Here is a 23713-nt window from a genome sequence, read left to right as displayed (position 1 = left end):
TAAATTAACAATGAAATAAAGTAATTGAAAATGTTTTTTTATTACATTACAATAATAACTTTTATTGTATTGCATGCCACTTCAGGTCACTGCAGTTTTATCTCTATCATCGTGACATTAATATGATTTTTTTTGTCTTTAGCAAGACACTATTCTGTTAAAGTGACTGTAGAATTTACAGTAAATTCTACAGTAAATTCTACAGTAAAATACAATACAAAAATAAAAGTTAATAAAAAGTCAATAAAAGTTATTATTGTATTGTATTAGGAAACTCCAAATGGGATCAAGATGTGCGGTGAGGAGGAGGAGAAGGAGGGGACAGAAGGGACTGAAAATGAAAAAAAAAAATGAGCAAAAGTCAATCTGCAGAGAGAGCTCGCAGTTTGGGACCGGAGGGGAGCCAGTGAACAGCGCGCAGCACGGTGAGTTGCAGAAATGTGCTGTTTCTCGTGTTTTTACGGAGGGGTTTAAGCCACGATCAGCCTGAAACCGATCAGTTTGTAACCTAGTGTGTGTGTGTGTGTGTGTGCGTGGAGACGGGATTGAACTTTAGGCAGCTGTCTGAAAACTGCAGGGTAAGGATTATTCACGCGCAGGGCAGACAGATGACATTTAAAGTTTAGTTTTCATTTGGTTTTACACGGACCCTAATTCAGAAGTCCCGCTCTACTCTGCTCTACTCGGCTCGGCTCGATAAAGAATGCATCCCGTTCACACCGGCCAGTTTGGTCGGTAGCAGAGGAACGCCTCATCGTGTTGCGGGGGACAGGGCCACAGCGCGGGGGGGTGCTCTACCGAAACTTGGCGCAAGTTGTGTAAACAACGAAAGCGCTATGGACAAAGTTGGCCCTGTGTTGTTGCTGTTTTTTCAAACTTATGGGGATTCTCCTGAGACTTCAGGAAGAGAGGCGCAGTGGAAGAAATGCTCTGGATGCCGCGATTGTTGCGCGGAGTAGGACAGCTGTTATCCGCCGGAGATTTCAGGCTTTACAGCGCCTTCAGCTGGGGGACAGACGGCATAAATGTTACAGGGTAAGCTAACTCTGTTGTTTATATTCCTACCTTCACTCTTTATGCTTGCATCTGGTCACACCCACGACCAATGAGTGAACAGGAGCTAAGGTTGCGCCGCCCATGAAGCAGGGCTGGCCCGGCTGGCCCTACTCTGAAGCAGCTATATTAGCCTATCAGATAGGCTAATATAGCTAATATAGATACATACAGCATGTGTTGCCTTCATTATAATACTTATATAAGGCTTTTATTTTTTTGCGGCTCCAGACATATTTGTTTTTTGTTTTTTTGGTCCAATATGGCTCTTTCAACATTTTGGGTTGCCGACCCCTGGTCTAGTGGGATGCTATGTTTTGGCTTACAGCTTAAAATCCTGTGGAATTGGGAAATAAACATACATGTTAGGCTGCCTTCAAGCCTGGGCCTCCCCTGAAAATTATATCTGTGATCTCAGTCTGGTTAAAGAAAAGCTTAAAAGAAAATATGATGTTTTTTAATATTCCTTTAGAATCAATAATAGATGTAATGTCTGCTTTGAAAGCCACTTTTCATGAATAAATTAACAGTAACGGGCCAACAGGGTCTGACAGGCATTTCGATCTGATGTTTGAGGTAGGAGCTCTTGGATTGTTAAAAAACTAATGGGTCACACACAAAAAAAAATTCTAATAGAACTAATTGTGTTGTTTTTGTGCATGAAATCTGCAAAACAAATACATCTCAGCTCTACCTAATGACTCCAGACAATAATGATTCCTCCCCACATAAATACACAAACAATATTCAGCTCTGCAAATACAAAACAGCCTGGAGACAATTACAGATGGAGACGATAAGGAGGACAGGAAGGGAACTGAAATCTCAAGAGTGCACATTATTGCAGAGTGCAGCAGATTAAGCTGAATGTGTGACTCGTATCTAAACCTCTTCAGCTCACACTGCTTTACAGCCAATTATCTTTTGTTGGATTTGACTTTTTCCTAAAGCCACACATGTACAATAATCAAGCTGTCTATTTTGATATGCTACACCTGTGAGGTGGATGGATTATTTCCACTAACAGATTTACACACATTTGGGAACAATATTTGAGAGAAAAAGGCCTGTTGTGTGGAAAGAAAATATCGTAGATGTTTGAGTTCTGCTCATGAAAAATCGGAGCAAAAACAAAAGTGTTGCGTTGACATTTTTGTTCAGTATATGAAAGGTGCTATATAAATAAAAAATTGTTCCTTACTTATACTTATCTTGTACCTGAACTTGATCAAGCACTAATGCAGTTGCATGCAGTTTGGGAATTAAATCTATATGCAACAATTTCTACATCTTTGCGATTAAAAATCTATTTGAATATTAGATGTTCCATGTTTTTATTTAGAAACATTAAAATCCCAGTAACTTCATATTTTTAACTACATCTACATTACCCCACGTTATTTTAGAGAACAGGTGAGAACTGTCGCTGTGCATCGTGGTTTATTAAAGTTTGCCTGTAGACGATATGAATGCTGTTAAACAACTGTCATCACAATATGCCATGCGAGGTGCTTTTGTGTTGTCCGAATTTTTGTGGCACAATGTGCTTAATGCGCATTGTAACAAAAGGAAAATAGAAGGGAGTAGTGTCTAAACAGGTTCATTTACAGGTTCAACGCAACAGCACAAAGCCCAAGAAAGTACCATCACAGTAAATGTCACATAAACGTTAAAAAAATGCTTCAAAGTAAAGCAGATCAATTGTAACTGGACTTAAATATGTGTAAAAAGAATTTACTTCTTGTGCTGATTTTTCTGATGTCATCCCTGCTGTGTAGCTGTTATTTTTCTGTAGCAACTCATAGATATTAGGAGAACTGCAGTGAGTGCAGTGTCTGTATAAACACTGACAGGATGTTAATGACTGCTGGTGTAGTTCCAGCAGTCCGATTACATAGATCAACTAATATTCCTAAAGATAATTGCTTAAGTAGAATATGTGGACTGAATACAGTGTGGACTAAAAAAGAATTGTTGTGGAAGTTTGTGCTCTGTTCTGATTTACCAAAAGGTGTTCTGACACAGCTTTTTAAAAAAATTATTTTAGTCTTTTTGTTTTCAAATTCTCACTACGTCTATGCAGTTTTACAGACATGGTTCTTAAACGTCAGTAAGGATGAGCACTGATGAGATGGGTTTAGAAAGCCGCTGCTTCTCCAATTCACACCTGTTCTTTAAAACACAACATGCAACCTTTGGCATAAATGAGAACACTTGACAAGAAAATTGTGTCCATGTCTTCTTTACTGTTTCTGATGCATATTAGTGGTATTGGTATTCCCTGACATATAGGATTGGTATAATGTCTGCAGCGTTTGAATTCTTTTCTGTTCTTTCGGGTGGAGGAAAACATTTGGAGAAAGGGTGTTTACAAGGAATAGACAGTACTCTGTGTGGATGGGACCTGTGAGACACTGGTTTAATGAATTGCCTCGTTCTTTTGAATTGTACAACCCTGGTCAATGCAAACACACAAAAATCAACAGTTTTTTAGCTGACCCCACATGTCTCTGGAACCACAAGTGGTCAACTTGTACATTGAAATGGCTGCTAGTTGATCATTTTGGTTTGGCAAAACAAATGGGATGATTACATGTACTTGTCTAAACTTTTAGGCCCGTTTAAAATATAGCCAAAAACTGGGAATGAAATGTGACTTTATGAATTTTTAACATGTTCTCTCCTCCCTGCGTAGGCCGCTTATCACCAAGGCCATCTGAATTAGGGGTACAGGAAATGCATTTACAAATGCAAAGATAAAGAATTCATCAGATCTGACTAAAAACCTGTTTCATTAGTGCTGCATATGTTTAAATTCCAAAAATAATTTGGCATTAATGAGTTTTGTCAATCTGGCAACCCATATAAACCAGAAATGTTATTACTGCCCACTGCCAAAGGCAAAGGTGGATGAATAATGTTTTTGCCCATGCCTGTGTGTTCAATTGTACCAGTGGACAGATTTTATTGAAAGGAATCAATGGATGAACATGAACAACTGAATTAACTTTTGGAGTCAATCCCAGTAATGTTGGCACAGCTAAGTGACCTTAGCAAACACAAAAATGGTTATAACTCAGTCAATTTTACAAATATTAAGCTCAGACTTGTGGTAGTAGCTGAGACTCATCCTCAGTACATACTCTAAGCATTAACTGATTGAGCAACACCTGTCTTTAAAACTATGCCATTAACTATCGAGTTTAAGATGTCCATCACGGTCAATTGACTTTATGAAACAGAAAAATGGTGGAATCAACTGTTTGTTTGATAGCCAAATGTCTTATGAACCAGTTGATGAATTTTCATGAAAGTTTTAGAAAGTAATTAAGAGATGTAGCTCTACAACTGAATAACGTTTGGGGTGAATTCAAATAAAGATGGACGTCACACCAAGATGAGCTCAGAAAACATAAATGGCTATAACTCAAGGAGCAGAGGTCACAAAGGTGCAAGACTTCAAGTACTTAGGGTCGACTGTCCGGGAAAACGGGGAGTGTGGTGAAGAGGTGAAGAAGAGAGTCCAGGCAGGATGGAGTGGATGGAGAAAAGTTTCAGGAGTGATTTGGGACAAAAGGGTGTCAGCAAAGGTCAAAGGAAAGATTTACAAGACAGCGGTGAGAGCAGCCATGTTGTACGGTTTGGAGCCAGTGGGACAGACAAAATGACAGGAGACAGAACTTGAAATGGCAGAGCTGAAGATGTTGAGGGAGAGACAAGGATGGACAGGATTAGGAATGAGGTCATCAGAGGTACAGCACAGGTTGATTGACTGAGAAATAAAGTTAGAGGCCAGACTGAGATGGTTTGGATTTTGATTCCTCAGGGTACTCAGGTCGTGGTGAAGGATTAGCAACTGTCTACAAATCGAATTTTGACTGTAAACAGCTGTCCATTCTGGTATCATACCCCAGTTTTGAACTGAACCTTTTTGAACTGGGTCATTCCCCTGCGTTGCTGTGCATGGTAGTAAATTGAATCTGAAGTATGAAAAGGATTTCCAAGTGACTTTTCTGATCTCTTGATTGAACTTACACAAGATTTGACCAAGTTTTTTAATATTTGTGTGTGCTGTGTTGAGAAGCCGTTTGTGGAAGACTTTTTAGATATGGTCGACTCTTTTAGTTTAATTCAGTCTGTCATTGGTCCCACTCAGGAACATGGGCACACATTAGATCTGGTTTTATAAGTTAAGATAAGATAAGATAAAACTTTATTGTCCATCAGGGTGGAAATTTTCCTTCGGCTCTCCAACCATAAAAAAATCACATTCATACAATCAAAATATCAACAATTACAATAGAATAAAACACTTTGCATACCATAGGTGAATGTTATCATTTGGTTTGGTTAAGAATAGTTATTGCACTCGGAACAAATTATTTATTATAATTATTGTTCTTTCCTAAAAATAAACAGACATAAAAACATCAAGTCCTGCTTTTTCCGTTGAGGCTAAAGTCATCTAAAATGAAGCCCACCCTTTCCTAAAGAAATCCTGAGACAGTAATATGTGCTTTTATAACATCAAGGCTTTATTTTTGCAATGCACTTTCTTTTGGGGGGAGGGGGATTTAGTCAGGGTTCTGTTGTTTGTTTGCAACTGGTACAAAATGCTGCTTCTTGATTTTAATAAGTACAGGCAAAGGAAAACACATTTCTCCAGCTTTCACTTCCCTTCACTGGATTCCAGTTTACTTCCAAACTCATAATTCCTTTGTATATTTTTAGGTCTCTTAACAGTTCCTTCCCCTTATATTTCTCTGAACTGCTGCAGCCATAGTTACCGCTTTGCTCTCTGAGGTCAGCCGATCAGATGCATTTAGTGGTGCTAAGGATGGGAGGTGACGGAGTTTTTTCTGTTGCACGTCCAAAACCTGGAATGGTTTGCCACTGCATGTTAGGCTCCTTCATTTGCTGTTTTTAAGTCTCATTTTTAAAACACACTTTTGATTTTCGATCGAGTGTGAGGTGACTGACCTTATTGTGCTTTTATTTATTTTTTAATAGACCTTTTCTGTTTCTTATTTTTACTTCTATAAATTTATTTATTTTATCCTTTATTCTGTGCGTTTTTTGCTTGTTTGTTTGCTGTTTTGTTTTGCTTAATGCGCCTTATACTACAGTGCAATTTATATATGACAAAAGTTTGAAATTGGACCTTTCATTGACAGTACGTCTTACAATCCAGAGTGCCCTATAGTGCAGAAAATACGATATACAGCAAAACGTTGGCATTTTGTCACTTTAGATTAGTCCCACATTCCTCATCGGCTTCATAAAAGAAAGTAAATTTTGGAATTTTAGTAGCTGCCTTGGCAACCTCTTTTTTCTGTATAACATGTCTTTTCTGTGGTTTCTGTCTCTCGTCATAGAATAAACCTGGATCGTAGCACCATGTCATTGTGTGGACACCCGACCCATCTCTTTCTCCTTGTAAGTGTCTCTGATAGCAAACCTGAGATGGAAACTTAAAGACGAATTATGGTCTGAAAAAATCATCAAAGATGCATTTAAATGAAATATATAAAGTTTATTCTTCATACTTTATCAATCACAATTAACGATTTTAAAATGTTTTACTCTTTGAATTTTTTTATTAATTATTATTATTATTATTATTATATAATTTGTTTTTCAAGGTCTTCTTGAACACAATACACTTTTCTAAAGAGGGCTTGGTGGATGACATTAAGAATCTCACAAGGGTAAGTATTTATCAACTTTAAATATTTCAGTCAAATGGCCATAGAACAAGTATTTTGTGTCCAGGTTAAAGATTTCCACTTACTCTACAGCGTTTTCCCCAGAAAAGATGTTAAGCCTGGTGGTAGGTGGCCATTTGCCGGCCGCCCGTGATTTAGTAAAAAAAATGATTAAAGTTGACAGGAAAGTTGAAAATATGGCTATTTATTATGTGATATTGTAAGATATTTGTGCCAAGTATTTACACAAGTACAGTTTTACAAAAAGGCACCTCTGAAATATTTTTTTAAACAAAAATACAAAAAGAAATACTAATTGTTTGCACCTAATCTGAATCCTAATTAAAGTCACATTCACAGATAAATTAAATTAACATAAATGAAAAAGTGCAAACAAAGCACAAACACACGTCTCACGTCAAGGCCAATGAATAACAACAGAGAACTCTGAGAAATTTATGTATCACAGGCTGCATGTTGGATCATTACATGTATCAACAAAACAAAGCATATCTAATGCTGAATTTAATAGCAACATTTTACCGGTAAACATGGGTAATATTTTCAAAAAGTACAAAATACGCTTATCATATTCGGTCTTGTAAAGCCACCTGCTGAATTTCGGCTCAACTAACCATTTTTGGTTAAACCCGCTCATTCAGTGTTTATTGCTGCGGCTCCAGCGACCTGCTAACTCCAGCAGTAGCTGAAGGTGGCTCTGCCTCAGGACCTCAGGGCTCATTAGAGTTCCGCAGGTGCGTGCAGTGGAGGCGTTTATACTTGAAGCTTATGTCGGTGCAGTATTCTCTGAAAAGACAGGGGGCAGTACGCTACATAACCAGTGGAAATACAGTAAAAAAAAAAAAGAGCAGATTTTCTCATTGTGATACAGAGAGGATGTTTAAACTTAAAGCATTCAGTTTGGCTTTCGTTGATTTATTTGATTTAGTTGTGATTCGCCCATCATAGAACCAACATTTCTTCCCTCTGTGGTCTATAAACGCTCCTTTTTATTGGCTGCAGCAGTAATCTCCTTCCGTGAGTTTTGAGCCGTTTGATTATTTTTGTGATCTCTCATAGACGGATCATATAAATGCTGAAACAGGTGAACCAGTGGCGTGCGCGGTCCGCACCAAGTTACAAAAACTGGGAGGTGCACGACCACGCTCGGGGCCTTCGTGCAGGGGCGGGGACAGGGCGATTGCATCACTGTTGGCATGCGCACCCTTGTGGGTGTTCAACGCGTCAAGTTGATGCGGGTGGGAAAAAAAAAGACGTATTTTGCAATAAACAAGCGGAGCTTAGCTTGGTGGCAGGGTAAGGAAGGCAAGGCGAGCCGCTAGGCTTATAATACACTGAGGAAAACACTGCTCTAACTGTAAGTTGTTCATGGAGTCTAAATGTTTTGGTGAAATATATTTGTAGTCTGAGGTCACAAGATTATTTAAATGTGTTTATGAATTTGCTTGTGAATATATGGGATGTTATAGTATTAAAAAAATTATTATCGCTAAAATTGTATGCACAGCTTTTAATGTATTTGTATGGAAGACAATCCATACAAAAAGTGGAACAGGACACTTTAGTAAGCTTTCCTGCAGCATACTGCTCTAACATAAAATGATTTGTTCATTATTTACCTGATTGTATTGTTATTATTGTTGTTGTTTTAATAATTATTGTGGTTAAAATAACAGAAAACGGTAATACTAATAGTATTTTTCATCATCATTCATTCTCTTAATGACACACAGTCTGTTTTGTAAAATTCTTTTTTTCTTTGGGGATGGTGGGGTGGTGGTTGTTTAGGGGAGTACTTTTAAATCTCTTAAGTCTAGATAATGTCAGGAAAGTAGTTGGGAAACACCCTACCCAAACTAAATGTAATATCCTCAAGGAAATGCATCAACTTTCACCAAACAAACTTTACACACCCATAAATGTGAGTTTAAACTAATTTGCATTTTGGGGTGACAAGAATTTAAGGTTATTATATTACAGCCCTGTCTATGTTGCTCTAAATATTTTTCTGAAACAGATTTACTTTCTTTGTTTTTATATTTTGTTCTGTTCAAACATTCTAACAAAAACACTAAAATACCCATGTCCTGCCACTAGGTGGCGACAACGTCGACATTAACATCATGTCGAAATACAGAGAAAGAACATTCTTAGTTTGGCTTAAAAGTCCTTCGGAAAACATGGCTTTTCCTTGGAACCATTTATAGTTACACAAAAATGACACAAAAATATAAAAATGAGCCATTCATATGTGCATAATTTTTTCATAAAATATAACCATTAGTAATAGAACTGAGTGGTAATTTTCTGCAAAATGAAAGGACTTAAGACTAGCAGTTATGATCATGATCGTCTTCGTGTAATAATTTAAAAAAGTAGGATTAAAAGTGATTGTCTTCTTTTTGACTGCTTCTCTTTGCAGGCTGAACTCTCAAAAAATGTTACCCTTGTACGCCTGAACAACTCCCAGGTAAAGCAATAAAACAAGTCTAAACCACATACAGTGTATTAATACTGTATATGTTTTACTGACTCTCCTTTTATAGATTATGCAAATGTGCTCTTCTTTCTGCAGGACACCCTAAACTGTTCTTTATGTAAATTGAAAACAGAATACAAGAACTGTACGAAAGATACTTTTTTTTGGATTGTAGAAGACTACTTAAAAGACAGTGAGGTGAGGGAATATAATGTTTTTCTTGCCATAATCTTAAAGTTGACATCATACTTGTTTGTGGTTGTTGTTTGTTTTGATCTTATGATTGTACACATGAAATGCTAACACTGTTCTTTGTTCATAGAGTGCTATGGAAAAGAAATGTAAAGACAAACCTGAAGGGAACGAAAGCATCTCTGTGTTTCACATGTTATGCTTGTTGGCCAAAGAAATCAAAGAAATCAAAGAAAGTATGCCAGGTATGAAACAATGAGTTTAAAAAAAACATAAAAATAAAACATTTTATTAACAAAGACTAGCTGAGATGTGTCAAAGCAGGTTCAACATAGCAGGGCTCTCCTTGTGTTAGCTTGATTGATAAAATCTTAAACTCCACTCACAGATTAATGCTACTTCGATGGCCTATACTGCAAAGCAGGATGTTCACTCAGTAAGTCAACCCAAGATTTCTGACTCTGGATATCTACCATCAGAGAACTATAGAAAGAAGGAAAGCTGGCAAAAAATGCAGACAAACACAACAAATTTATAAGCTCAACAATTTTACTGTCAACTTTTCTAACGTTTGCAGCTTTGGTCATCAATTAACCATATGCTTTGGATCCAAAAAGTCACCTTCACTTACATTGCACCCACCTTTTCATCATTTTGTAAATCGGATACGTACCTAATGATTACTAAGAACTTACCTGTACCTGAAGCTTGAGAAGTTTTGCAAAGAAGAATGGGCAGCATTTTCAGTGTAGATGTGCACAATGTGGTAAAGAGAAACCCCAAAAGACTTGCAGCTGCAACTTCAGTGGTAGGTGGTTCTACAAAGTATTGACTCAGGTGTTGAATACAGATGCACGGCACACTTCTCCGATTTTTAAAGTCAAGTCAAACTTTATTTCTGTTGCACATTGCAACATTCTCAGCAGTACAAAGTGATTCACAGAACCATAAGATAAAATATAATATTATAATTAGTGGCAGCAAAAACAGTTAAAACAATAAAACAATTAAATTAGATAAGACAAATAAAACCAGCACAGTAAAATCCATGTTCTTCTGCTCAACCAGGATAAAAAGCCAATGAAAACAAGTTTTAAGAGCAGATTTAAAATATTCAAGAGTCTGAATGGATCTGATTTGTAGGCAGGCTTTTCCATAAAGTAGGGGCCACCACAGAAAATTCTCCATGACCTTGAGTTGTTAGCCTGGATTTAGATATGGTTAGAAGTTGTTGGTCTGCAGACCTTAGTGCTTTTTGCTGTCAGAAAGCCTGTCCTAAGACGGTATCCCTCATATAAAAGCTGCTGTAACGATCGAGCTTGGGTGTTCATCACTACACACACAAACAATGTTGCCTCTTTTAAATATCCCACTATTACTAAAGATAAAATCTTCACAAGTACACTATAATCACAAGTGAAATGCTGAAAAGTTCACATTTGTCGTTCTGATTTTTGCCTTTTTTCTTTTACAGAATGTCACGGCTATGGTGAGTACATGTATTGGTGGTATAAGCAGAAGCTAACGTATGAAGTGTTTCATAGTATGAAGCCACTTCCTCTGTTTCAGTTTTCAATTTGTTTTATAATTCACTAACTGGCCTCCTGTCGTGTTTTTCTTTAGAAACTGCCTATAGACTTTATTCTATTCTGCCATCATCTTCAACTAGTAGTAAGTGTAAACATTTTAATGTAGTTTTTGTTACTGTTTTTTTTGTCATTACTAGGAACTGTAAAGTGTAACTGCATTTGGTTGGTAAAATTTAAGAAACTGATTCTTCACTCAGAGAACCATGGATACATGTTTTGAGTGGCCTTGTGGCTTTAGCAAATTTGGAACTCAAGTATTTTAAAATTGTGTTAAGTCAGAAACCTTTCTGACTCTGACCAATGCATTTCATCTCAACATCAACTGTGATTTAGTAATGATTATATCATGGTTTTGGTTTTATTTTGAATTGACCGTTTCCTGTCAATTTAGTCAACCTCTTGTTCATTTCCTGTTTTGTTTTGAAATTGATATTATCCTATCATTTAGTTCTACAACTTTTTCTTTCTGCTTTTTCTCTTCTGCTCCTTTTTGCATTAATAACCTTAGTTGTTAGTTGTTTCTGGGATCTGTTGGAGTTGCTCTTCCAGTTTGGAAGACTATTGGCACCCCTGAGGCCTTGACTTTCCACAACTTCTCTATTTCCTCTTTCCGCCCTTGGTGTTTTTTGAACTTCTCATTCTCCTTCTTCCTGATGTTACAGCCACTTGGGACTGCTGCATCTGTCACCACTGCCTTCTTTTGTAGGTTGTCAATTACATAGCTATCACCTGTTTCTCAGTCTGGATCTGGAAGTCCCACAGTATCTTAGCTCTGCCATTATCCACCACCTTAGGTGGATTCTCCCACTTTGACAGTGGGACCTCCAGTCCATACTCGATACAGATGTTCCTGTACACTATTCCAGCTGCTTGGTTATGGTGTTTCATGTACGCCAGGTAGACCCTGGCCTCTGTTGTGCTTGTGCTGAGAGCCTCTCTCTTTCTGCCTTTCTCAAAGCAGTCATTGTGCGAGACGTGGGGTACACCCTGCACAGATCGAAAGTCTCTGGAATGAGAGACTGGAATGAGTCTTTGCCTCAGGTGGAGTTAAAGTATCTAGGAGTCTTATTCATGAGTGACGGTGGGATGGAGCGAGAGATGGATTGACAAATCGGGGCCTCGTCTGCAGTAATGAGGTCGTTGCATTCAGTTGGTTGTGGTGAAGAAAGAGTTGAGACAAAAGGCAAAACTTTTGATTTACTGGTCCATCTATATTCTAACCCTGACCTACAGTCGTGAGATTTGGGTCATGACCAAAAGAACGAGATCCAGTAGGGGCTCATGAGCATAAATTTTAGTGGGATGGACATTAATTTCCTGAATCAATAACAACACGAATGTAACAGTTTGTGTTACATTTTCAGTGAAAAGGCTATGTGTTGCTTAATATTCAATTTATTATTATTTTGTGCACGAGGTTGTCGTCTTTTTTCTCTCAAGGTTGTGTCTCGTGAAAACAATATTGTCTGATAATTAAATCAGAGAAAGGGACACCTCTGCACCCACCTCCACCTGAAACTGGAAGATTTTTAAATCTAACTGGGTAAAATTAAACATACAGACAGGTACATGGCTTTCTGAATTGGATTTCTTATTTTATTTTAAGTCATTTTTTTACAATAATACCTTAAATTATCGAAGGTAAATGGTGGAAAAACTTCTGTGAAGAAATTCTAAAAAAAAGAAAAACTAAAGAAGTGTTGCTGGAGTAGAGCCGCTGCTTCTTCACATCAAAAGGAGTCAGCTGAGGTGGTTGAGGCATCTGATTAGGATGCCTCCTGGACTCCTCCCTTTAAAGGTTTTCCAGGCATGTCCCACTGGGAAGAGACCTCAAGGCAGACCCAGAATTTGCTGGAGAGATTGTGTCCTCTCTGGCCTGGGAATGCTTTGGGATCCCCCAGAAGCAGCTGTAGAATATCGCTGGGAAATAGGCTTTGCTAATGCCATGACTGATTTTATTACACCAAAGTCCATTTTTAAAGACTTTGCAATTTGCATTACTGACTACATTTTCTGGAATTTTAGATGAAGAAACGCCACCAAGAACATGTGTATCTACCACATTGTCAATGACAACAACAAGAACAACAGCGAAATCAACTACAACAACACAACCAACTACAACAACAACACAACCAACTACAACAACAACACAACCAACTACAACAACAATACGACCAACTACAACAACACTACACCCACCACCTAAAACAACCAAAGTGACAAGACTTACTAGATCAGTTGTCGGTAAGATAACAAGCAATATTTGCATGCTTTATAGAAAGAATTGTTAAAGCAAAACAATAGTTGACTGAATACTATTTTTTTTACTTTTTGTGCTGCGTTCATATAGAAACCATTTTTGAGCTTTTTCTCTTTAATTTTCCCCTCTAATGTCACTTACACAAACACTACTAGACATTGCCTATTACATGAACATGTTTGTCCTTTCACACCTGAAAAACCCATAAAGTAAACTTTTATTGCTGACTGAGTTGTCTGTAATTTTAGATCAAACAGCCAAGCCACCAACAACAAACGGACCAAATGCATTTTCACTGTCAACAACAGTGCAACCAAAAACAACATCCATATCCAATGGTAAGAAAAAATATTTAACCATGTCATTGGTATGACAAATATTTTTTTTAGGAAAGGCTAAATTCACTGACTGATCAGGTGACACTGCTGAGAAAAAAAGGTATATTTTATTATTATTTTTTTATAGTGGCTGGGAAAGGAAATTATTAAGGTGTGAGAATAAGACAATGTGTGGATATGCATTAGTAAAACACATGTTTTAATAATTACAGGACTACTTATGGGATTTTCTATTTCTTTTATTTAAAAACAATACTCAGTGCTAAAATGCTACTATAAAGCATAAATCTTGAATAACTGAACATGTGCTTTTGTCTTGCAATGACAAATGAGACAAATAATCTTCTCATGTGGTTAGGAAGATTAAGCCGACATATATGTTCCTGATGCTCAGTTTCATGCTGAGCAAGAGCAGACTTTGATTCTGAATGCTGATGAAGTGTAGAGAAGGTCAAAAGGAATTGCTCTGTGCTGTTGTGGGTTTAGAGAAAGCACATGACAGGGTGTCTTCTTGTTTTCAGTTTTCTCAGTTGTGTTACGGCCACAAAACTGAAAATTATGTTTCCCCCTCGAAAATTGTACATTCTCTGAGTGTAACAATATCGCCAACAACAACACAAACGCAACCAGCTACAACACCACCACTTCAGCTAACTAAAACAACCAAAGTGACAACAGAGTTTGCCCCTAATTCAGTTGACTTTACAAGCGGTAAGATAACGAGCATTATTTGCAGGCTTTATAACAGATTTAATGGTAAGAATTTTTAAAGAACTGAAATTAATCTAACAAACAAACTAACCTCTTAACTTTGCACTAAAAGAAAATAAATATCTCCTTGGTTGATTATTTCTTTGCTGTAACGATGCTTCTTGGCAATAAATCTTATACCGATGGAAAGCCTGTTTATTTCCCCTTAATTTGTGGTTGGAGCAGCAGAGTTGACTTTGTGGTCTGCACCCATTAAAAAAGTTGACAAATCTTCTCTGCCAATGGTAAACAGCTTATTCTTTTGTTTTTTTTGTTTGTTTGTACTTTTGTTTGGTGTCATTTATTAAATTGGACAATTGAAGTCTGAAGAAACAAGACCAATTGGCAATTTAACAATTCATTCATTTAATAAACAGCGGCCTCAGTAGCATGTGGAAGAACCATACACAGCGACAACAGCCTGGTACCGTATCCTCATGCATAAACTCTAAATTCTGTAGAGTTTAGAGTTTTTTTTAGAGACAATAAATATGAATCTATGGTTTTCCAGTGAAAAGAATAATGCTTTAAATTAATCATTCATTGTTGCATGACCTTTACTTTGTACAATTCTTGTCATGTGTAATCGTTTTTTTTTGTGTGCAAGAGTACCTGTGAACTGAAACATGATGATTGCAATTATTTTCCCTCTGCTAAATGCCTCATGTCTTGTGATTGAAACTGTGTGTTGTGAAAGAAAATATTATCACTCTATTTAGTGGATGTGAATAAGACACATTAACAAAATATTTAAGCGCCAACCTTCTTCTGTCTTTTCTTTTTTTTTTTGTCTACTTTAGGCGCTGATAAGCAAAAAGGTAAGTTTTACCTTTAATAGATTTCTAAAAGGTCACAAAACAAATCCTAGACTAGTAGAAAAAGTTTTTAAGAATGATTTATTTTAATAAACATTCAGTATTATCAATTATATATATAGTATATACAACTGTTAGTGATATTGTTTTCCCAGCACTAGAATAAATTGCTTTTTTGTTTTTTTTATGACCAGAGAACATAAAATCAGGTTCATTACTTATGCATGAAGAAGTCTTTTTAACGCATGATGAGGACATGCTGCACATTGAAAATAAATAAATAAATCAAACAATATTATTCATTCATATAGTGGCTTCAATTTCACTCAAAATTGTATTATTTTGTTTCCATAGCTATACAGGCAGGTAAGTCCTTTCTGCTACATTTAAATGTGCAGATTCAGACTGATACAAAAGTAACATTGGACACTAATAAAACATTTTTATGATCTTTTTCAGAATCAGACAAATTATTTTATTTATTAGTGTTCTCTGGAAGCCTGAACATCCTCCTGCTGGTCTCATTTTCCCTCTACATCTTGTACTCGAGAAGACAGAAACAAAGACAACTGGTGAGTCGATTGTTGATGTGTTTTCAGATTTTAGAAAACCTGTCCAACACGTCTTTACTAAACTTTTTTTTTCCTCATTTGTTTATTTCATTTGAATTAACAATTAAGCTTTTACGCCACAAGTACAAAACTCAAAACAGAAATATTTCCCTTTTTTTCTTTGTTTTTCAGTTTTAAATATAAAACTTGTACTGCCGAGATTCAAGTCATGATATTGAGTTTAAAGGTGATAGGTTGAGATAAAAAGGCCAAGTTTTTCAAGAATAAACAAAAGCTCAAATAAGAGTGCATCAGCATTGTCTTTGTCCTGGTTTTTATTTTGCTTGGAGCCAAGGGTTATGGCTGCACTTTTAGTTGGAAAAACCACAAAAAAACTACATGAAACATTTTAGTAAACCAGTCTTCAATTCTTCACAGTAAGAGGTCCAAACTAATAAGTCAAAATACCCTCAAACGTCTGAAGCTTATTCAGACAGTTTATTATGAATGTTCTCCGGTAAAACTCGTATTGCAGCCTAAATGGTTAGGAAATTTGAGATTTACAGATTGTACACATCTCTAGACATAAGTTTTTGAACCATCTCTTTAAAGTAGTAATATTTATTGTGCGCATTGTATTTATTTGTTAAATGAGACATAATTTAATTCTTAATACAATCTATTCTAAAGTAAAGTTTCTGTTTACACAAGGCATATGACCATCGTGAGTCTTTACACCAGTTGGTTTGGGATTTGATTCCTCATTTAATCTTGAAACTTCATTCTTGTCTTTTTTGATTTTATCCTTAAAAGAGAATTTTGAATTTACAGTCAACATTTGGTCTTTTATGTCAAACTTACAACTTCAATCTCAAAACAACAAAAAAACTTCATATAAAATCTTTCTATTTACCCATACATGACATGGAAAACAAATGGTATTTTCTTTTACATTAACTTTTTAAAATTCTTATTCTACCTTTTTTCTAGAGTACAAATAAAGGTTTGTTTTAGTCCTTAATAAAATGCGTTGCCCCACACCTAAACAAGAGTTCATATTTTAATTTTCACATTAAAGCCTGCATTAAATGGTGGAATCACTCAGAATCTTCTGCTCATAAAAGTTACTCGTCTTTCCAGTCCTGTAATGTGAATATTTGAGATGATTTACTCGACTGCAGGAAGTGAAGCTGAAACTTCAGGGGGTGGTTATTGTTTAACTGCCTCTGTCTCTGTTCTAAGTCAAAAACCAGAGTCAATTAGGAGTTTCAGCGGCTAAACTAAACTTAACAGACAAGAAGGGTTGTGGAAAATACAGAGAAACTGATGCACAGTAAGATTAAAGTCACTCATAATCTTTGCAAACCTAAAAATTTGTTTTTAGCCCAGTCTTCAATTTTAAAGAAGTCTCAATGTTAGTCTCAAACTTTTTGGGGGGGCATGTTGCACTTTTAGGTGGGTGTGTGCTCATGTGTTTGACATGTGACATACAAGTGCAGATTATACATTAACTGTACATAAAAGTAAAGTATATGTAACTCCAGAGGACTTCAGGTTTGAGTTTTGTTTAAAAGTGTTAATGGAGAAGTATAGAGAAAGTCAGAAGGAGCTGAACTGTATTTTGTGGATGTAGAAAAAGCACATGATAGGATGCCAAAAGAAGAGCTGCGGTTCTGTATGAGTAAGTCAGGTCTGGTGGAGGAGAGAGTGAGGGTAGTGCAGGATATGTACCATGGAAGCAAGACAGTGGTGAGGTATGTGGTAGGGATCAGAGGCGGAGAGAGCTTTAGAGCCAAAGTTACAGAGGCGAGGCTGACATACTGTATTTTGAGAGAAATATTCACAGATTGTTGCTTTCTGAGCCACACCTACTGACTTCTGTTTGTCAGGAAGTCAGTGACCCACTGACCGATGGAATCTGATGCACAAAGCTGGGTCCGTTTTATCTGCAGGAATTCTGATCACACTGTTAAAGGCAGAACGGAAGTCAGACTGCGCTCTGGCATTTTGCCATAGGTTATTGGATTGTTTAATGCTTCTAAACAAAATGTAGGGCCAAGTTCACAGCATTGTCATTTTTACCGAATCTCTTTGTTCTGTATGCAGCATGCATCCAGTGGGGATTTAGTAAGGGGGTGATGATTGTTTTCAGCAGGCTGGATCGGGACTTCAAACACTTTCATGTATACAGATGTCGGAGCGCCTGTTTGTTGTCATTTGTTCCTGGAATGCTTACTTTGAGGGGGAGGAATGATGGTAGTACTCTTAAAGCATGCTGGTACAAAGCTGTTCTTTTTACATACAACTTTGTCAACATAAGAAAAAAATGTTTTTTCAGCCAGTCATCTGTGGTGCATTTTTTGACAACTTTTTTTTTTTTTCAAATCAAATCAAATCAAGTACATTTTTATTTTATCTTAATATTTATGCTTCTGACAGGGAGATGAGAAATAGATAAGGGTAAAAACAAAACAAGAAATTTTAAACAATGGGCATAACATGTAGAGTAGCTATTTAAAACATAGTACCTAAAAAGCAGATTTTTAAGATTTTTAACACTTTACTCTACCTTGTATTGGCTTTCACTGTCTAACTGGCAGCCTGGTGGCTTTCTGTAACCATTTGAGCTAGTAGTTCTGCAGCAGTTTGTAATTCTTATAATTGTATTTATCTGCCCTTTTTTAGCTCCTGCCTCAGAATAGGTGCTTAAGTTTATTTAAAAACTCTTTGAGTTTTTGTTAAGCTAAGAAAAGTCCATACATAAATGTATGTTGATTGGCCAAGCAAGTTGAACACTCTTCCAGCATCTGCACAACTAAAGGTGTATTTGCACTGCTAAAGAAGCTTTCTAATTGCCATGTTGTCTGCTGTGATTTGCTCTTCTTCCAACATATGCAGCACAACTGTTTTGTCCTATGAGAATTTGCCTCTTGTCGCAGCGCTCTTACGAACTTCAAGGTTTAAAAAGCAATCCAAAGACACACAACGCGCAGCTCCAACTACAGAGTCTTCCACTGTTGTTGGTTAATGTCAAGTGATGTGGACGAACTGACCGTCATTGCAATGTTCCCCTGGTGATGCGAAAGCAAACACAGGTCTTTATAACCACCCCATAACGGTTCCAAAAGCTACCAAATGTTAACAAAGCAGGAACATCCTTCACTACTATCAAGAATGTCTTGAAGACTTCTCTCAAAAGGGAATTCTTCTCCTCCTAATACACTTAACACGACTTTGCTGCTCTCTCTTTGCTTTTTTGCACCTGCCCCACCTTTGAGTTTTGGCACTTAAGTGTAGTTAGGTCTCTTTCTGCACTGAAGCTCAAATGTTGCTGCTGATTTCGAAGGTGCCTTGGACATAAGAAACAAAACAAACATATCTCCTAAATACACAAACTGTAATGTTTCATAATATAGATGGATGCCCTAATAAAGTCTGTAGCTGACTAAATACATACACTTAGGGTTTCCACTGTCAGAAATGAAAATAAGGGACCCCCATCACGGCTCCTCTCTGCCATGACTCTCCTGTGGTATGTTTTATTTTGTGCCTTTGTTTTTAGTAAAGGGGTGATCAAGAAAAGAAATAGTCATACTTAGAGCTTGAAATGCCTTATTACCAATAATCACATTCTCTTATAAAGTGCTGTTAATTCAGTCTGAAATTAAATCAATTTGTGTGGAGAGTGTATGAACCTTTAAAATATAAACAAAATAAATTGAGAACTTAATTTAACATCTTAAGTGCATAACTATAGGGACTCTCACTGAACCCTGAGGACATCTTTACTTAAAGACGAAAAACAGGACAAAAAACAACAAAAGCATTTGTAAACTCATCTGCTTATTCAATAAGAAAAAAAGTGTTTATATTAAAGAATAAACTTTTTCCCTTAACATATTTTTGAAAATTTATTTATTAACTATTAATTCATTAGTATGATTTGTTCTTTACATGGCCATATATATTATTTACATTGGCTAATACTACTGTTTATTAAATAAAGGATCATTCATTTCACTTTAAAATCTCAGCATCCTAAACAATCATTCAAACCACAATAGTTGTACTAAAATAAGCTCTGCCCATGCACTGACATTTTCTGTCATTTTCTGAAACACATTTCAGTTAGGTCGGTTGTAATTCTCAGATGACTTCTAACTTTTGACGTAAATGGATTTTAGAATAAAAGTGAGCTTTTATAAAAGATTCAAAAGAAGGTGCTTAGCATATCTATATAGTAGCCCCAGTCACACAGTGGTTCTGTGATATGGCCACAAAAACAAGCCCAATCATCAGTTGAGATTTCCTTGTCTTGCAACAATGTTAGCTTACATAAATTAATCCAGCATTGCAGAACTATATGTAGTGTGGATATAGAGCACCACACATAGAATTTGTTGGACATCTTCTGTTCTATATCCCATGACTGGCTGGTCTCACAGACCGTCTGTCATCACTACATCACTCTTCACCCACGATGCTGGCTTTCCCTCCCACGTCAACTGTTTTAGCTTCTGCTGCCTAAGTTCTTCCATAAATCACACTAATATGGATAGAAGGCGTCTCAGGCCCAGCTTCAACGAGTTCTGTGAAAGAAGCTGAGTTGCAGCTGGACCACACTTTAGTTAGATTTTCAGATTTGAGTTCCAGTGTCTGAGGTAAATGTAATGCAGGAAGTTCCAAAGTTGGGAGGCATAAACAGCAAAGGTTATTAGTCTTATTTAAAAGCAAAGTGTTTGTCATGTAGGTTCATAAGGTCGAAGTGATTTTTTTGTCCACGTTGACCTTGTCACAATGAACACTAAGCCTGCCATTTTTCGCAAGTAACAGACAAAGGTCAAGTGTGTGTGTGGCTGCCTGACAAATTCATTTCCTGAGGCTGTTCACATAGCAATTGGGACGTGTTAGCTAAAAAAATGTTGATTCACAGTAGATAAATACTAGCCCCACTGAAACATTTCCATATAGTTTGGAAAAGAAACACCTGTGGAAAGTATCAGATAAAAGTCCCCAAGTCCTGCTTCACAATACAATTCAGTTCAATGTCTTTCTTGTCATTGTACAATGTAACATCATTTTATTGTATACCAGTGCTCTAAGTGGGCTAGCACTTTCCAGGAAGTAATACTCGCACTTCTAAATCTTTGTCCTTAGCCTACCATCACTTTTTACAGCGTGCCACCACTTCTCACAAACCTGCGGATACTCGGTGTCACCAACTGTAAGCTGAGTCACATAAACTACATTACCCACGGGACATTAGTTATAAACAGGAAGTGATTACTTGCTCTACACTGCTTCTGATTGGGTCAAATACAGGGGATCAGGTAATGCATGACCAATGAGGCACGATGATTTTTGAAGATCCTATTTTGGGTTCAAACAATCCCCTTTAACTGGCAGGGAATGAAACTCTTTATGTTTCTGCTCAGAAACCCTGTTTGAATAAAATTACAGCATTCCTTTAAATCTGTTAGGGACCTAAATATCATGGCCTACTTGGCAAAAAAAAATATCACACAACATACAGCTTCTATGATTTTCAAGATGAAGGACTGGGTGCACAAGTTTGAATTTATTGTGGGTTTTTCTCATCCACACAGGGTGAAAACCATACATATAGGCTAAAAATATACATCTTTACCTAAATATTTTAAAATATGTTGCTGAAGGTTCTTGAATGTCTTTTAACTTGACAAGGCCAAGGCCTATTATCTTCTTGTCAGTGATCATGATTGGCTGCAGCTGGTTGTTTCTCCTTGCCAGCATAAATAGGATTTGTTTCCCAACACTTGTTGGTTTAACCAACACGTATCAGTCATAAGATGAAAATAAGTTAGCTGGATATTTAGAAACAACGCTAGATTCACCAAAGCTCAATCCTGCCATGAACTGGATACTGCTGGATCACAAGCGTCTATGTCCACATTGAAGCTTGTTTTACATCCCTGTGAACTGAGAAGGTGCTGACCAAGAAAGAAGCCCCCAGCTCCAAAAACAACACCTTCAAATCTGACCAAAGCCCACATGGACAAACCAAAAGCTTTATGGAGAAACGTTCTATGGTCAGACAAGGCAAAGATTTAGTTTTTTTTAGCCACACAGACAAGAAGTATGTTTGAAGAAGTCAAGGTGAGACTTTAAAACATAAAGACATTATATAAGCTGTCAAGCATGGTGGTGGCAGCATCATGCTTTGGTACTGGTAAAGGTGCTAACACCTTTACTCCATGGTTCTCAAACTGTGGTACAGTGCTTTTTAAAAGAAACTTTGGTAACAACAACTTACATCACAAGATAATTAACTGACATGAATTAAATTGTGACATAAACGTAATAAATAGCGATTGAATCAGTCCAATGACAAAATCAGTTTGGAGTAGAGAGTCAAAGGCGAGGCACAGCCGACACGTGTCAAAATCACGTCTCCTTTGTTTAGCCTAGGATTTAAAATGTAAAGCTCCATTTAAAAATTGTTGCAGTTATTTAGCAATCGAAATGTCTTTAGGTTTGTTGTTAGAATTCTCAAACTCATCCTTAGTAGTGGATCTCTGGTTCATTGGGTGTTTGAGCCTTTACCACTAGATAGCCTGACTCAAGGTTGGCCCAGCTGAGGCTGATCAGGACTTGTTGTTTGTTGGGTTTGTTGAAGGGTTAAGCTTAGGATAAAGAACCTGGTTAGGTTTTTAGGTTAAAGTTAGACATTCAGGTAGATTGGTAGATTGTCATAATGGTGGTACTTAAAGAGCTTAGTATTTTCTAAGCTGGTACTCATTATGAAAGGTTTGAGAACCACTGGCTTAACTCGTTGACACAGGCCTCAAACCATCTTCTGTAAGTTTTACTGGAGCCTTATGGAAGGAGCAGCCAATGTTTAGGCTTGTTGATTTAAACTCTTACTGTGTTTGTTGCCTGTTTTAAGGAGAGCTTGGTTCCTTGGTGTGTAATTCCCACGCTGTGTGCAGGGAAATGCTAGTGATAATTAGGTAGGTGCGTTTTTCTTGAATAGACAAGAAAAAAAATAGAAAGTTAGCTGTGCGTTTTTAAACTTGTCAGGCATGTCACGCCTTGTAGTCAGTCTAGCTTTAGCTCCAGGTGGTGAAGTTATTGAAGAAAGAAATGGAAAGTATGTGTCAGGTGTTGTAATAATGGATTCAACCTTGCAATCTTAACCCAACTGAAGTTGTGTAAGAAGAAAGAGGAACAAGTTCAAACTGTTTGAGAAGAAACTGTAGCAAGTTGGAAAATTCACTGGTGGCTATTTTGAGATGTCAAATATCCAGAGCCAGGCTTACTTAAGCACTGCAAACTGTCACATATCATGTTTCTTCCTAAAATGTATACTCAGAATTTACTATTGATTGTAAAAAACTGTATTTGCTAAGCCTTGTGGTGGATTTTGCCATTATTTACTGCCAAATAAAATAAAATATTAATAACAGAATGGCTGAACTTTTACTACTGGTATAACTCATTTTTGTTAGATACAGGTGTTGTGCAACAGTGTCTTTAACAAAACCACAGCCAAACTACATTCTTCAATGACAGGATGCTATCCAAGAACACCTGTAATCATTATTTCTCACAGAAATAATGATTTAGCTCTAAAATGCTTTCGTTCACCCCTAATCTTTTTTCTTTTTGATTTGGAGAACAGAGAAAAACTAACATTGTGTTGAGGATTAATCGACACATCACATATATTAGTTTACTTAAAAAAAACAGACTTCATTTTGCACAATATTAGCTGATGTTTTACTTGCACAGAAGAATATACACCTGCCAGCTTGTTTTTTTTGTTTGTTTGTTTGTTTTTTATGGCAATTCAAGAAATCTTCAGGCACCTTTCTGTTGTGTGAACCCCAAGCAGCTACTAGTTATCTGATGTCTTTATTTATCAAATGCTCCATATATACATATATATATATATATATATATATATATATATATATAT

At 36.8% G+C, this 23713-nt stretch overlaps 1 protein-coding gene across 1 annotated transcript in view; it reads left to right on the top strand.

Annotated features, from left to right (window-relative positions):
- The first annotated feature begins 981 nt into the window (after window positions 1–981).
- LOC108249308 (A-agglutinin anchorage subunit-like) overlaps window positions 982–23713 on the top strand; it is a 34367-nt gene continuing 11635 nt past the window's right edge. Inside the window, exons 1-13 of the mRNA XM_025002083.2 lie at window positions 982–1035; window positions 6429–6489; window positions 6696–6761; window positions 9202–9249; window positions 9355–9456; window positions 9581–9695; window positions 10925–10939; window positions 11074–11121; window positions 13065–13286; window positions 13551–13640; window positions 15191–15208; window positions 15560–15571; window positions 15665–15777. Of these exons, the coding sequence (XP_024857851.1) occupies window positions 6451–6489; window positions 6696–6761; window positions 9202–9249; window positions 9355–9456; window positions 9581–9695; window positions 10925–10939; window positions 11074–11121; window positions 13065–13286; window positions 13551–13640; window positions 15191–15208; window positions 15560–15571; window positions 15665–15777 (888 nt within the window). The 5' untranslated portion in view covers window positions 982–1035; window positions 6429–6450. The remainder of the gene's footprint in view (window positions 1036–6428; window positions 6490–6695; window positions 6762–9201; window positions 9250–9354; window positions 9457–9580; window positions 9696–10924; window positions 10940–11073; window positions 11122–13064; window positions 13287–13550; window positions 13641–15190; window positions 15209–15559; window positions 15572–15664; window positions 15778–23713) is intronic.

The sequence above is a fragment of the Kryptolebias marmoratus genome, linkage group LG12, assembly GCF_001649575.2.
Source record: "Kryptolebias marmoratus isolate JLee-2015 linkage group LG12, ASM164957v2, whole genome shotgun sequence".
Taxonomy (NCBI): domain Eukaryota; kingdom Metazoa; phylum Chordata; class Actinopteri; order Cyprinodontiformes; family Rivulidae; genus Kryptolebias; species Kryptolebias marmoratus.
This window is presented reverse-complemented; position numbering and strand designations above follow the sequence as displayed.